Here is a 15224-nt window from a genome sequence, read left to right on the forward strand (position 1 = left end):
AATCTGGGTGGGCTAGATTTAGAGCGCTCTTCATAAATTATGGCAACCCCAACCCATATGACGACTGCTAGAATGATCTGCCAACATTATTATGCCGATCAAGACCATATGGCACGCCACTTTCCACATTTATTCACCTTTCATTTTCAGAAGATCCAGTGAAGCTAGCTTGTAGTATGCCAAACATGAACCAAAACAAGATAACGTCCTTCAGTTTAAACTAGGCAGAAAAAGGAACAAAAAGAAAACAGTTCCATGCTACAAACAGTCTCCAATTTGAACCTACACAGGTGGTTTACAATTTGAACATTATGTGTACCCAATTGTCTGCAGAAGATTGGCTTAATGCGATAAATAACCAAATCAGATGTTCAACGATCAATCAGTGGTAGGACCTGCAAATTACCGAGGCAAGACAGAACAAGGTGAAAGTACAAATGCGACGAATACTACTGAATACGACCAAAATGATAGGTCATCCAAAGTAAGCACAATTTTAACAGTTCGCTTCGCTGAATATCACCAAATCCAAATGACACTTGGAAATATAGCATCAAACGTTAGATAAAGTCTCATCCAAAGCAAAGGTAATCTGAGCTTCGAGATGGCAGTGCAGTAGGTAAGCAGTGACCCAGAAATGAAGAGTTGAGTTCACACGAAGATGCGCCCAATTCCTGACAAGTCACCACACGGCCTGAATCATAGAAATGACAGCGGTATCAGCTAACCAAATTTGCACTGAAAGAAATATAATTCACAAAGAAACAAGCGGAGCAAGTAGTAAAAGATCAAACCGACTCGTAACCACAACATCAAGCTCACGTGTATACTATTTACTGTTTTAAAATTCTGGAAATTTTTCGCTTTGCTGTATTATGAGCTGTCAAAAAGATTGCACCGATTCAGACAAACTGACAATCACTGTATTATGAAAAGAAAAAACTGAATATAAGTCTCCAAACAAAATCATCAATTGGTCCCATGCAGCGAGGGTTACAAGGTACTTAACTGATCAGAGTGAACGACACATATAATCATATATGCATGTTATAATATTCTTTCTAGATTTCTTTGATCTTCTAAATGGCCAAATGCCAGAAAATATAGTCAAGATTGTATCCTTATCAATTGTAAAGATGAGATAATGTAAAGGTGACATCGGACGTGGCAACTAGGAATTTCATGTGAATAATAAGGACCGTCTCTCAACCCAGTTCCACAAGACAAATGTCTCAAGAGAGAGAAAAAAATATGCTGACTTCCCAGGTATAAAATTCATAAACAGAAGTTAAAAGATCCAGTTGCAAACTTGCAACAGGCCTACAAAAGTAGCTCACTGAAACCTCCAGCATATAAAACAACCTGCATTTTGGAAATCTGAAGGCAACCTAAAAGCTGTTTTATAACAAATCAAAATGAGCAAGCCAACCAGAGTGAGCAGACGTTAAAACGCAATGTACAAAACTGCCGTGTCAAAAGAAACATTACAATCCATAAGTAACCTAGTTAACGAGATAAAAATTCTGTTATCCCTAGTGCCAAAATTACCTACCACGTAGTGTGTACCAAACTAATATGGCGATTGCCTTTTTAAATAACTTTAAGATTCATGTGAACTTTTTGTGTGTGTGTGTGGGTTGGGGGTGCCCGAATGGAAGCACACCCGACGACGCACGAGCTGGAACAAGCTCGTGACGTGGCGGAGTCATGCGCGGTATGCACATTTAGCAACAACAACAATGTTGAATAAAAAAAAGGGTTGGGGGTACCAAAGCAAAACTCCCAAAATATAACAGGTTCTTTTTTTTTGCGGGAAAGTCACATGAAGGGACTGTAATACAGGACGCCAAAAATTCATTCAGAGCATACTCGGAAGTTAATGTGTAAGAATAATTCAGAAGTTGTAACTTGGAAAGTTTCAGAATGTACAATACAACGACAGTATAGGATAATGAACATATGGATAGACTGGAGACTATACAGCAGGAATTAGGGAAGTATCAAGTGTGTCATATCTCTTATACCAGCATATATATAAGGGACCCCTATATATAATGTATAGTCTACAGCTAACAGAACTTGTGATCTTAACTTCTAAAACAGACTTAAGTATTGGAACGATAGCCTCCCATCCTTGTCATTTTGACCATAATTACTTCACTATCCTACCTATCTTGCAAGAAGAACTCCCTATAACCTGAGAATCCTAGAAAGGATGAACATTTGTGCCTCCAAGTTGTACTAGTCTACTCCAAAGCTAATGCACTAACTTACTCATGGTATTATGCACATGGAACAAACTACTCCAAGCAAACACACATGGAAAACATTGATCTGAGTGTGCAAATGAGCAAGCAACATCGCTGAACAAAAAATAGCACCATTAACAGGAGCGGGCTGTCTTGTAAATTACCCCAAGACAGTTCTCTGGATATGAAGCCTCAGCATTGTTAGCTGTTTCCATGTTTCACACTGCTCACACAATCAATCAAACAATTTCGCTGGTGTTCATCTGCTGGATCTGGTCAGACAGTTGTTCCTGCAAGTAACATGTTACTTCCGCGAAACGAACCTCACAAGCCCTGTCCGAGCCATCAGCCGTGTACTTCTTCCGAGACCGTGTATAGAAATGTCCTAGATATTCCATCCGGTGCGCTCCTCTGTTTCGGAGATAGTCGAGGAAGTCCTGGGCCTCCAGCAGCTTTCTATCAAGTCTCTGCCTTGCAGTTGCTTGTAGAGGGAGGGGGGGACGTGTATATCTGCCCAAACCATCATTGTACTCTTTCTGCTTGTGGTCAAATGTGCACTTCAGTAGCCAGTTCGTGGCTACGAGCCCCTTCCACTGAGACAAGAGAGGGAGACCCAAAAGAATCACGTCCTTTCTTGCTTTTGTCCATAGTGGATATCTCTAGCTGCTCATATAATGTTTTGTACAAAAGAGTAGAACGAGCAATGGGCACTAAAGATCCGTGAAGATGATACATGAATCTCAAGTCAAACCTTGTTCGCATGAGATTAATCAGACGTTGAATTTCCGCTGGGATCTGCCCATTCAGTGTAAATAGCTCCGTCATGATTGCACACACTGCGCCATAGTTGTTAAATTGCTGCGTCATACAAAACTTGATGCGCCGGACTCCTTTCAGCTTGGCCTGACGTACTGACAAAAACGTCTGCAATGCTGAAATCAGTGTAACACAGACCAGCAAGCTCACTCTTCCGCATTCCTTTGAGAATTGTTCTACCAATTTTCTTCCCAGTTTCTGTAGCAGTCCTGTAGGCCTTACTGTTAACAATTTCACCTGGAATCTCCATTTTACCCTCCGCCTCTGCACTGTTAGGCGCCATAGAGGGAGGGGGGGACGTGTATATCTGCCCAAACCATCATTGTACTCTTTCTGCTTGTGGTCAAATGTGCACTTCAGTAGCCAGTTCGTGGCTACGAGCCCCTTCCACTGAGACAAGAGAGGGAGACCCAAAAGAATCACGTCCTTTCTTGCTTTGTCCATAGTGGATATCTCTAGCTGCTCATATAATGTTTTGTACAAAAGAGTAGAACGAGCAATGGGCACTAAAGATCCGTGAAGATGATACATGAATCTCAAGTCAAACCTTGTTCGCATGAGATTAATCAGACGTTGAATTTCCGCTGGGATCTGCCCATTCAGTGTAAATAGCTCCGTCATGATTGCACACACTGCGCCATAGTTGTTAAATTGCTGCGTCATACAAAACTTGATGCGCCGGACTCCTTTCAGCTTGGCCTTTCCAGACGTACTGACAAAAACGTCTGCAATGCTGAAATCAGTGTAACACAGACCAGCAAGCTCACTCTTCCGCATTCCTTTGAGAATTGTTCTACCAATTTTCTTCCCAGTTTCTGTAGCAGTCCTGTAGGCCTTACTGTTAACAATTTCACCTGGAATCTCCATTTTACCCTCCGCCTCTGCACTGTTAGGCGCCATAGCAACCGCATGCCTTATCTGTATGTAACTCTTCACGTCAATTGCATCATCCTTGAAAACATTGCCTTCAGTGCTCTCATACTTTTCGTAAACCAACGATGATGATGCAGCTACAAAAATATAACAAATAACATATCATTACAGAATACATGTGCAGGAAACAAATTGAAGAATGTAACATTTGATGGACTTATTACCTCCTGTATGGTCAGCAGTAAACATAGGATACTTGGATGCCATTTTGAGATTTCTAAGATGTTAGATTGCTGCAAAAAGGAGAGGAAGACGTCAGACAAGGATCACAGCAAACAGTTTATGAATGCAGAAAGATCACTAAAATGGAGTATTGCATTTACAAGAATAACAGAACCATGAAAAGAATAAACTTCTATAGATTGCAGTCACTATTCATCATTGAACAAAAGTGATAATGGACAAAACAAAATCTGCTCATATAGTATCTTAAGTATGCCAAGCAAAAAGGAATAATCACAGCAAAGACTAATCATGCAACATTCCAGGAGAACAAGACTAATGACAGCAAAAATCTGCTCATAGGGTATCTTAAGAATGGACAAATAAAAAGAATAATCATGCTATATTCCAGGAGAACGAGAGATAAAATCACAGCAAAGACTAAATCTTACTTCCACCGTTCACAAATATAAGATGTTTTGGATATTTCAATATGGATTACATACGGACTGAAATAAGTGAACAAACACACTAAAACGTGTATATATACATTGATTCACAAAAAACTTAGAACATCTTTTATTTATGAACAGAGGGAGTAGCAGACAACAGTCATCATTATTATAATACTACTCCCTCTAAAGAAATATAAGAGTGTTTAGATCACTACTTTAGTGATCTAAACACTCCTATATTTCTTTACAGAGGGAATACTACACTATCTACTACTCCCTCCGTTCCAAATTACTCGTCGCAGAAATGGATGTATCTAGAACTAAAATACATCTAGATACATCCATACCTGCGACAAGTAATTCGGAACGGAGGGAGTACAACCAGGAGGACCATGATCTGTACCATGCTACAAACAAAAACTAAATTGTGACAAAGAAGAAGATTAAACATTAGTAAGAAACGAGGCAAGATCCTTATTATAATAATTTTGAAGATACATCTATATGGCATGCAAGGATCATCCATCAGGCCACCAGTGTTGTCCCAGAATTACTACTATCGCCAATCCATTATAAGTGTCGCAGTTTTGAACTAACCCCAGTTCAAAACTACAAACACACAAAACGAGATTAAACAGTCCAGCATCAGCATGCAGCAAATACCACACAAATGTGTAGTAAGAACAGCAAAGGTGATGAGAACAGCAAAATGCAGTACTAGCCTTTACTTTTCCAAAGGCTTTTCCGGACGTAATATCATGGATATACTCAAAAAATATAACCTAAAATAAGCCCACCGACACAAAAAAGAAAGAGAGTACCCCACAAACAAAGATTAGATGTGATAAGTTAGAAGGCAGTGCCCAAAAATAAACCACACCACGGATCAGCATGCGTAGGTACAGGGAACAGACCTGGCAAAGGCTCAGGCAGTAAGAAGAACAACATAAAAATAGGCAGAAGAAATCACCTGAGACGAAGGCGAAATTGTGAACAGAAAGGAAGAGGAGCTTGAGACCCCAAAACAACAGCAAACCAAGCAAGATTACATTTTATCAGAACCTTTGCATTGAATACATCAACACTTAGTCATGTGCAGGACAACACCAACTATGAATGTTGTACAACCTATCTCGCATGGATAGATTGATACATTATAAATCACACCCACAGCTAAAAGAACTGCTTGATTTTAGAACGTATCACTATTACCTGCCATAAAACAACAGTACCCAAGTGCAAACACCTCATAGCCATCATCCAATCTACAGACGTTCTGCATTTGTCGTCCTAAATCTGAACATATACAACAGCTGTACATTTACTTAGTTTTATTAGCTGTTATGATCTATCATGTGAATACCCAACCATCATCTTAAAATCATCAGAATTGAGTTTGATTGTCGTCCTAAGTCTGAACATATAAAACAGATGTACATTTACTTAGTGTTTTTAGCCGTGATCGTTTTACATGTGAATACCCAACCATCATCTTAAAATCATCACGGTTCAGTTTGATTCTAAGCTATACACCCAAAGCATCCAACTATGCAAGGCGAACACTGACAGTCCAATACTTCAGAAGGTACCTGCTGTGCTATCAATATAGCGTTGCATCCTGTTAGAATAATCAAATTAAATGTATATGCTAGCAGGTAGTATTCCCATGGAGAAAATAAACCATCTCCTACCAAATCATGCTTATACAGCCAGACATGAATATCGATACACTAACCCGGTTGAAAGCAGACAATCACCAATCTAACAAGCAGCCAGACATACATATAAAAGCAGACAGTCAAACATTTAGAAATCAAACGTCTTCCATCAAGTCACATGATCACCAATCTAACAAGCAGCCAATCATACATATGAAAGTATATAATCAAACATTTATAAATCAAGTGGATGGTCAGGATCCGCACCTGAAACTGAAATGCAGGAGAAAGACGACCACGGCCGAACTAGGAACAGACAGTAGCACCAAACTCTAGCCACCCCCTGTTCAGCCGAAAAGAACAAACACGTTGTGAGCCACGAACAAGCGCACATCGCGCAGGAAAACTGGAAGGGCTAAGAAAAGGAAGGAAAACGAACCTTTCCCATGGCGGCCGCGGTGGCAACGACGGACGGCGAGCGGTCAGATCCGGAACCAACTGCAGCACAAGCACGATGTCAGCCAAGCCAGTAGCAACGACCGGGAGAAGAGGAAGCACAGACGGGAGAGAGAGAGAGAGCGGGGCGGCGAACCAGAGGCTAGCGAAAACGGAGCTCCAGATCCGGAGAGCGGCGGCGGCGGCACAGAGCAGCTAGGGTTCGCGGGAGGGGGGAGTGAGGAGAGAGGGCAGGATGCCGGCGCAGTCGCGCAGGTCTATCGCCTCCCGACCAGAAAAGTGAAATGACAAAAATGCCCCGGTGGGGGCGGAATTTACATTTTGATGCAGTTGATATTATATAACGGTGAATATCCAGCGGCTCACATCCATCTGGTCCGAGATTCAACGGCCAAGATTGCACAGAAATTTCGACTGGACGGTCCAGAGTGTCTGATCGTTTTTTTTTGGAGTGTAGAGTGTCTGATCGTTGTGAGGAGCTCATTCATTCCAGATCTTTACTGCTTGGATGTAAGAGTATTATTACACTAAGGGCGTATTTGGTTGCCCGCATTAGGCCTAGCCTGGCCTACGCGGGAAGAAAGTGGCCCGTTTGGTTGCCTGCTTTCACTGCGCGGTCCGCATCGCACGAAACTTAAAGCACGTCCAGGCCAGGCCCAGGGAAAACGCCCGAATCGACAGTAGCTCGCGAGCCTGGCTCGTGCGAGGCAGGGAAGGGCGACGCGCTTCTTCCCTCGTGCGAGCAGGGGAGATGGCGCGAGCTCGCCCGCGTCGCCGAAAAATCGGCGGGAGGATTTCGGCTCACCTCCCGCCGAGTCCACCCTTATTTAGCCCCTCCCGCACCTCCCCAACTCCCGCCACCATTCTCCCTCCGTTTGAGCTTTCCCACCGACGGCATTGACACCGACGAGCAGGTAAGCGGCGCATCCTCATCGGCCGGCGGTCCACGGCGTCAGCGGTCCTTCACCGGCCGGCGTTGATCTTCCACGACCGTCCCCCCTCGTCCTCAAACTGCAGCCATGGCCTCTGTGAGTTCAATCCCCTTTCTCTGTGTTCCTTCTAGCTAGATCTGAGCTGCAATTAGGGTTTGATCTAGATGCATGGTTGATTAGTGGTCTGATCTGTGAGCTGCTATGGTTGATTGCTATGCTGCGGTTGCAATTTGTGGTAGGGCTGATGTTCAAGCATGTAGTAGGCTAGATTAGTAGTAGAGTTTGAAGTTGAATCTTGTGCTCGTGTTGAATCATGCTTAGATCTGTGATTTGTAACTATTGGTTGTCCATTTGTAGCATGTTGTTTGTTGTTGTTGTATGTTCCTGCTCATAGATTGTCCGGTCTGCTTGGTATGATAGCGATGAAGCATGTGCTTACTATGATAGTGATGAACCATGTACATGTATGCTTCTGCTTTCATCGATTGTCTGGTATGTTGTGTGCTATGCTTATTGTCAATGCGTGCTACGGTTGTAGGACATGACCATGCAGACGCAAAATCTTAGTCAGGCCCTTGTCGTGTCCGACAGCCAGTTTGCTCCATCGTTTGTCGAGAACTCGCAGCCTATGTCCCAGATGGCACCTGATTCAGAGGTGTTCGCCTCTGACTCCCTCTATGTGCTAGTAGTGCTCGTTGAGCTAACTACTGCTGTTGCCGCTGCACTCAAGCTAGCAGCAGCAAAGGCAAAGAAGGATGGTAGGTCGAACAACATGAAGTGGCAGCCGTTTCATGTCCACGTTCGTGCTAAACAAGATGTGTGAGCTTATCTTTAGTGGAGTTAGGACTGACAAGGGCTTCAAGGATGTGCACTTGAACACCGTTGCGAAGCAGGTGTTCGAGTTCTGTGGGCAAGAGGTGTCTGCCACCCAGGTGTACAACCACCTGAGGAAGTGGAGAAGTCAATGGATCCAAGTGTCCATGCTGAGAGACCTTAGCGGTCCTCATGGGATGAGAACACTTGCTCCATAGTTCTGGAGGCAGAGCACTACGCCGGCCATGTCGCGGTCAGCTCACAACCCTCTTCCTTTTCATACTGTCCACCATTGCCTACTCCTAATCGCAACTAACAACACTTGGGTTTCATTCCTAGGACCACCCAAGGGACGTTGAGTTCCTCAACACACCCATACAGAACTACAACCAGACGCAGCACATCTTCTCCTTCGGGCTGGCAACTGGGAAGCATGCCATGGGCTCGGGGGAGCCTCTTGGTTCACCCATGCCAGACTTCCCTGGGACCCCGGATGTCGAGGTCCTCGATGGCCCTGACAAGCCCGCTGCGAAGCCCTTCGACAAGCCACTTGACCCCGTCCATGATAGGAAGAGGAAGAGAGGAGGCCTGGTGGAGGAGGAGATCAATGTCTTCTGAAGCATGACTGAGGCGGTGAAGGAGGTGGCAACAGCCATCAGGGAGTGCAAGCCCCTCGACGTCCACCCTGACCTGTATGGCGCTGTCATGAACCAGGGTGGCTTCAGTGACGAGGCTCTCATGGCAGCTCTCAGCCACCTGCTTGACAACAAGGCCCAGGGTGTTGGGTTCGTTGCCATGGCCGATGCTCACGGGGTGTTGTGGCTCAAGAGCTAGATGGGCAAGCACTACTACTAGAGTAGTGCTACCTGTGAGCGTGCATGATCCCCGACGGCGATGGCGGTGGCAACGACAACGATGACGATGACGATGTACATTGTGTGTAGCTAGGGCTCAAAAACTATTTGATGGTCTGTATATTTTGGTTAGGTGGTATATACTAACCCCTCATGCTGATGGTGAACTTGCGGTGGTAGGACGACACCCTCTTTTGGATGTGGGTAGGTTAACACCAAGGTAGTGCTAGGAAGAACTTGCTATGCTGTATGATCATGCATGCTTTATTTCTCTTCTGCTCCATTGTTGTTTGTATGCTACTTTACTTGCTACTTGTGTGCTCCATTGATTTGATGCTTCAACTCTTGTTCTCGTGCATTGCTAGGGCAAGTGGTATGCCCTATTCATCGGTAAGGTCCCAGGGGTTTATAGTTCATGGGAAGAAGCCAGTGCACAAGTGGCATCGTATAGCAACAACACCCATAGAGGGTTCAAGACTAGGCAGGCAGCAAAACAAGCTTACTCCGAGTGGGTGCGAAAGCACAGCAGCACTGTTGACAGTCGCAAGGTTGGAGGTGTCAAGGTGGATCGTCAGTTTGGGCTGAAGCTGAAGAACTTCATCATCTTCGCCCAATTCATCGCCATTGCTATGATGTGGCGTTGGTGTGCTAGGTGTGGGTAAGCTCACCAACTAGGATACAAGGTAAGCACAACATGTACGCCGTATGCAACCAAACGCCGTGTTCATGTGCCTCTCGGGCCAATGCAGGCAACCAAACAAAGTGCACTTGGGTATTAGCTAATGAAGGGACACTAGATGCAGGCAACCAAACAACTGGCAGATGGCGTATTAGGGCCTGTTTTTGCTCAACCAGGCTGGTTTGAGAAGTGTATGCGATGCAGGCCCTGTAGCAAACGTCAACCAAACACGCCCTAAGGGCGCGTTTGGTTGAAATCTCTGAAAGTGCCCGCATTGCATACAGTGGCAGAGCTTGTCTCAAATAACTGGGCGGGCCGGCTTATAGAAACATCTATTGGGCTTGTGTCTCGTGGTCCAAAAATAGATATACCTTGAAAAGAATCACATAAGATGGGTGGGTCAGGGCCCTTTTGGCCTTGTTGTAGCTCCGCCACTAATTACATACTTGTCCCAATTTAGCGCGGCTGAGTAAAAACAAGCAAAAATATCAACATATGTACTTAGTTTGGTTGGCCGCATCGAGGCTACCTGCATTAGTGGATCAATTTTGGCATGGTGTTTGGTGTGTCCTGCATTGGCTCGACACACACAACTAAATGGTGTTTGGTTGTATGCATGTGATATGATTAAGAATTAACATCTATGTATAACACACATTTAACACACAATTACTAAGACTAGTTCGTCGCGCCCCTGTCGGACTAGTTCGTCGCGCCCCTGTCGGACTAGTTCGTCGCGTCCACCGTCGAACGCGCTCTGCCTCGACACCTTGTACCAGGTTGCGGACAGCGTGGCCACCAGCGCCACGGGCGACTGCGGTGGACGATGATGACGACACCAACAACTAGTTCGCCCATCGTCATCAGACTCGGTACCACGACCACCATCGGATTCAGCATTGCTTGTCGTCTACCTCATTGACAAGTACTTGTAAGACTCCACCGCACCACACCACCTCGTCGACTCCCCTAACTCCAACTCCAACCGCACCTGGCCGAAGCCCCCAAGCTGGTCCCCTCCATGATGGCTTCATCACGCTGGCCACGCTCTTCCTCACCGTCAACCTCGTCATCACGCGGCACCATCCTGCTCACCTCCCGCTCCCACAAGCGCCGACACCACGGCGGCCACAACGGCGACCAACACGACCACCAACAAGAACCGCTCCACCACGTGGAGCCGCGGCAGCATCAAGAGGACATGTACTATTGTGACCAGCAGAGCGGGGTGTCGGTGTCAAAACCGGCGGATCTCGGGTAGGGGGTCCCGAACTGTGCGTCTAAGGCTAATGGTAACAACAGGCGGGGGACATAATGTTTACCCAGTTTTGGGCCCTCTCGATGGAGGTAATACCCTACTTCCTACTTGATTGATCTTGATGATATGAGTATTACAAGAGTAGATCCACCACGAGATCGTAGAGGCTAACCCTAGAAGCTAGCCTATGGTTATAATTGTTGTTGTCCTACGGACTAAACCCTCCAGTTTATATAGACACCGGAGGGGGCTAAGGTTACACAAGGTCGATTACAGAGAAAGGAATCTTAATATCCTAACTGCCAAGATTGCCTTCCATGCAAAGGAGAGTCCCATCCGGACACGAGACGAAGTCTTCTATCTTGTATCTTCACAGTCCAACAGTCTGGCATACACATATAGTCCGGCTGTCCGAGGACCCCTTAATCCCGGACTCCCTCAGTAGCCCCTGAACCAGGCTTCAATGACGATGAGTCCGGCGCGCAGATTGTCTTCGGCATTGCAAGGCGAGTTCCTTCTCCGAACACTTCAAAGTAGATCTTGAACATAAGAATCGTGTCCGGCTCTACAAAACAAATTCCACATACCACTGTAGAGAGTATAATATCCCACGAGTCCAATCAGCTGACAACTCATAGCGTGACATCACGCTACGGCCCAGTCTTTATTCGAACCGTTTTTATCTTGCCCCTCCGTATTTTGAGGCACATTTTTATTGGCACGTCTTGTCAAAGCAGAGATCGTGTCCCTTATCACGGGATTCTCATCAACGCGGGCATGGGTAACCTCACCATGCCATCAGCACGGCGCTTGGGAAATAATCGAGTTTTAGGGCGAGTGGGGAGGCGCACGATTTTTACTGCCTTTATAAAGGGATAAGGATTCCCCTCTTTCACCCACGCCTTCTCCTTCCTCTGATCATCCATTCTCGAGCTCCAGTGCCCAAGCACCCATCACTTCCGCCCAAAAAGCACTCCAATCATGTCTAGATCCGGAGCGCAAGGCAAGTGGATGGCCTCCTCCGTTCAGGAGAAGGATATCAAGAAACTCCGAGAGGATGGATACCTGGAAAAGAAGATCGCACACCGTCTCCCAGAGGCGGGACAGATCGTCCCTACTCCAGAACCCCACGAGAGGGTTGTATTCCTCCCTCACTTCGTCCGCGGGCTAGGGTTTCCCCTCCACCCATTTGTTCGCGGCCTTATGTATTATTACGGGATAGATTTCCATGATCTATCCCCCAATTCCTTCCTTAACATCTCGACATTCATCGTCGTGTGCGAAGCCTTCCTCCGCATCTCGCCACACTTCGGGTTGTGGCTAAAGATTTTCAACGTGAAGCCCAAGGTGGTCGATGGCGAACACGCCGAGTGCCGAGGAGCCATGGTGAGCAAGATGCCCAACGTCAAATGGCCATTGGGTAAATTCAACTAGTCCATCAAAGGTTGACAACAACAGTGGTTCTATATTACCGAGCCACGTGGCGCCAAATGGGCCGCCACCCCTGAATTCTGATCCGGAGCCCCACTGCGGCTCATGTCCTGCCCCGAAAAGGGCCTAGACTGGCCTTCGTCCGACGGGCTGACGGCACTCCAAGCGCGTATCAAGAGCATGGAGGACAAGAATATCAAACTTGTCGATGTGGTCCAGGTGATGCTAGTTTGCCGGATCCTTCCTTGCCAACGCTGGACTTGCCATATATGGGAGTTTGATCCGGCCAAGCACCAAACCTTGCTAGAGTTCTTCGGCACGATGCACGAAGACATTTGGAAGTTGCTATTCAAGCCTGGCAAGTCGTGGCCGGACACCGCCGAGGATCGCGGGCACAAAGTGTCCCGCCCGCAAGTTTGGTGAGTCTTTATATGTTTTCAAGGTGTATCCTCTATTTGTATACCCTGGGGAAAACACCTAATATTTCCCCGACGATTCTCCCAGGCCTGGACGGAGAAGGCAGAGCGGATCTACTATCTGGCTCTGCTGCCTGAAGAACAAGCCGACCCACTGAGGGAGTCCTGGATTAGGGGGTATCCGGACAGCCGGACTATATACTTTGGCCGGACTGTTGGGTCATGAAGATACAAGACTCAAGACTTTGTCCCGTGTCCGGATGGGACTCTCCTTTGCGTGGAAGACAAGCTTGGCGATCCGGATGTTAGATCTCCTTCTTTGTAACCAACTCTGTCTAACCCTAGCCTCCTCCGGTGTCTATATAAACCAGAGGGTTTAGTCCGTAGGACAAGAACAATCAGAATCATAGGCTGGCTCCTAGGGTTTAGCCTCTACAATCTCGTGGTAGATCAACTCTTGTAATACTCATATCATCAAGATCAATCAAGTAGGAAGTAGGGTTTTACCTCCATCGAGAGGGCCCGAACCTGGGTAAAACATCGTGTCCCCTGCCTCCTGTTACCATTAGCCTTAGACACATAGATCGGGACCCCCTACCCGAGATCCGCCGGTTTTGACACCGACATTGGTGCTTTCATTAAGAGTTCCTCTGTGTCGTCGCTGCAAGGCTCGATGGCTCCTTCAATCATCAACAACACGGTCCAGGGTGAGACTTTTCTTCCCGGACAGATCTTCGTGTTCGGCGGCTTCGCACTACGGGCCAATTCGCTTGGCCATCTGGAGCAGACCGACAGCTATGACCTTGGCCATCAGGTCAGGTTCGGAAACTTGAACTACACGACCAATATCCGCGGAGACTTGATCTTTGATGGATTTGGGCCTACGCCAGGAGCGCCGAACAGTCATGACGAGCACGACTTAAACCTGCTGTCAGACAATACTCGGGTTATCGCACCCGCAAGAGCTCCGGACCTAAATCCGGGGCAGATCGCGTCGTCCGAGGACGGGTGGATGGACCCCGCCCCGGATAGGCCTGGGCATTCGGTTCCCCCGAACTGATCGGTTCGGTGCTTCGGGTTTCCACAAAAATCGGTTTTTAGATTGTGCTGACCGATCGGTTTCCTAAATAAGCACTAACCGACAAAATGGTGCGCGTACACTTCGATTCGGGTCTCGGTCAAGACCAAAGAACACCAATGTTTTGCAAGACCAACTTCGGTCTCAAAAACAAAACAGAATCAGTCTTGAGGGTAAGTGACAAAAGGAAAACCAAGCATGCAACAGAGATTCAGACATCCAGGCCATATGACATCGATCAAGATCAATTATAGCAAAAATACACACTAATTACAAGCTGTAATTCATCCATCACCTCATCCCTCTCCACCCTCGCTGTTGAAATTTAGAGCCCCAGATCCATGCGCCTACCCACTCCCTTCTTTATTCCATCACATACCAAGATTTCCAACTCGGATCTGTGCATCGGGCTTGAGCATAAGAGACGGTCGCTGCCTGGCCGGTCATCTTCCATCTCCACGAGCCGGAGCACTACCGTCGGATGGATAGGAGGGTAAGTGGACCGCGCCGCCGGCCACCGGGATCAGTAGAAGTAGAAGACATGGGGTGGCAAGATTGCGAGCTGTATGAGTGTGTTGTAGGCGAGGGACACCTTCTGCTTGGCGTGGATGCGAAGGCCGAGCTACTGGCCGGAGGTGGAGTCGGCGCCACGCAGCCGCAGGGCAGGGAGGTCTCCATCGCCACCCGCGACAGCGGCAGCAGGTGAGGAGTGAGAGAGAGAGATGGATATGGTTAGTTGTTGCGGCGGTCAACAGAGTAGCGGGCGGTGGCTAGGGATGCGGTCGAGGTGCCGATGCGGATGCGACAGGGATTGGGAGAAGGATTTATCGCTCTCGAGGCCGGGTTGTGGGCTGCGAGCTATGGGCCTGTGACTACGTAGGTTTCTCTCGAGTCCATCAATTTCTTCGGTACTTTGGTGTATTCGGTTACTCGATACGTACACCCGGATTGACCGAAGAGAGTTCGGTTTTTCAGATTAGCTGACCAAATTTATGACTGAAGAATTCGGTTTCAGTGACTTCGGGTTCGGTCAC

At 46.9% G+C, this 15224-nt stretch overlaps 1 protein-coding gene across 2 annotated transcripts; it reads right to left on the bottom strand.

Annotated features, from left to right (window-relative positions):
* Positions 1-328: 328 nt before the first annotated feature.
* Positions 329-7022, bottom strand: LOC123111407 (uncharacterized). Of its 2 annotated transcripts, XM_044532200.1 has the most exons (7): positions 6866-6982; positions 6713-6771; positions 6541-6616; positions 4163-4231; positions 3408-4075; positions 2414-2794; positions 329-694 (listed from the first exon to the last, which is right to left on the bottom strand). In XM_044532200.1, the coding sequence occupies exons 4-6, from the start codon at positions 4203-4205 to the stop codon at positions 2489-2491; spliced, it is 1017 nt and encodes a 338-aa protein (XP_044388135.1). In that variant the 5' UTR covers positions 4206-4231; positions 6541-6616; positions 6713-6771; positions 6866-6982; the 3' UTR covers positions 329-694; positions 2414-2488. The 2 variants fall into 2 exon arrangements, with proteins under 2 accessions (XP_044388135.1, XP_044388134.1); XM_044532199.1 differs by having other exon boundaries at positions 2414-4075; positions 6866-7022.
* Positions 7023-15224: the final 8202 nt, after the last annotated feature.

This window comes from Triticum aestivum, chromosome 5B (genome assembly GCF_018294505.1).
Source record: "Triticum aestivum cultivar Chinese Spring chromosome 5B, IWGSC CS RefSeq v2.1, whole genome shotgun sequence".
In the NCBI taxonomy this organism is placed as follows: domain Eukaryota; kingdom Viridiplantae; phylum Streptophyta; class Magnoliopsida; order Poales; family Poaceae; genus Triticum; species Triticum aestivum.

Excerpts from the sequence above, each read along its gene's own strand:
- LOC123111407 (XM_044532199.1), bottom strand. The coding sequence starts at position 4,205 with ATGGCATCCAAGTATCCTATGTTTACTGCTGACCATACAGGAG. Across the intron at positions 4,076-4,162 it reads TACTGCTGACCATACAGGAG|CTGCATCATCATCGTTGGTT; the intron begins GTAATAAGTCCA and ends ATATTTTTGTAG.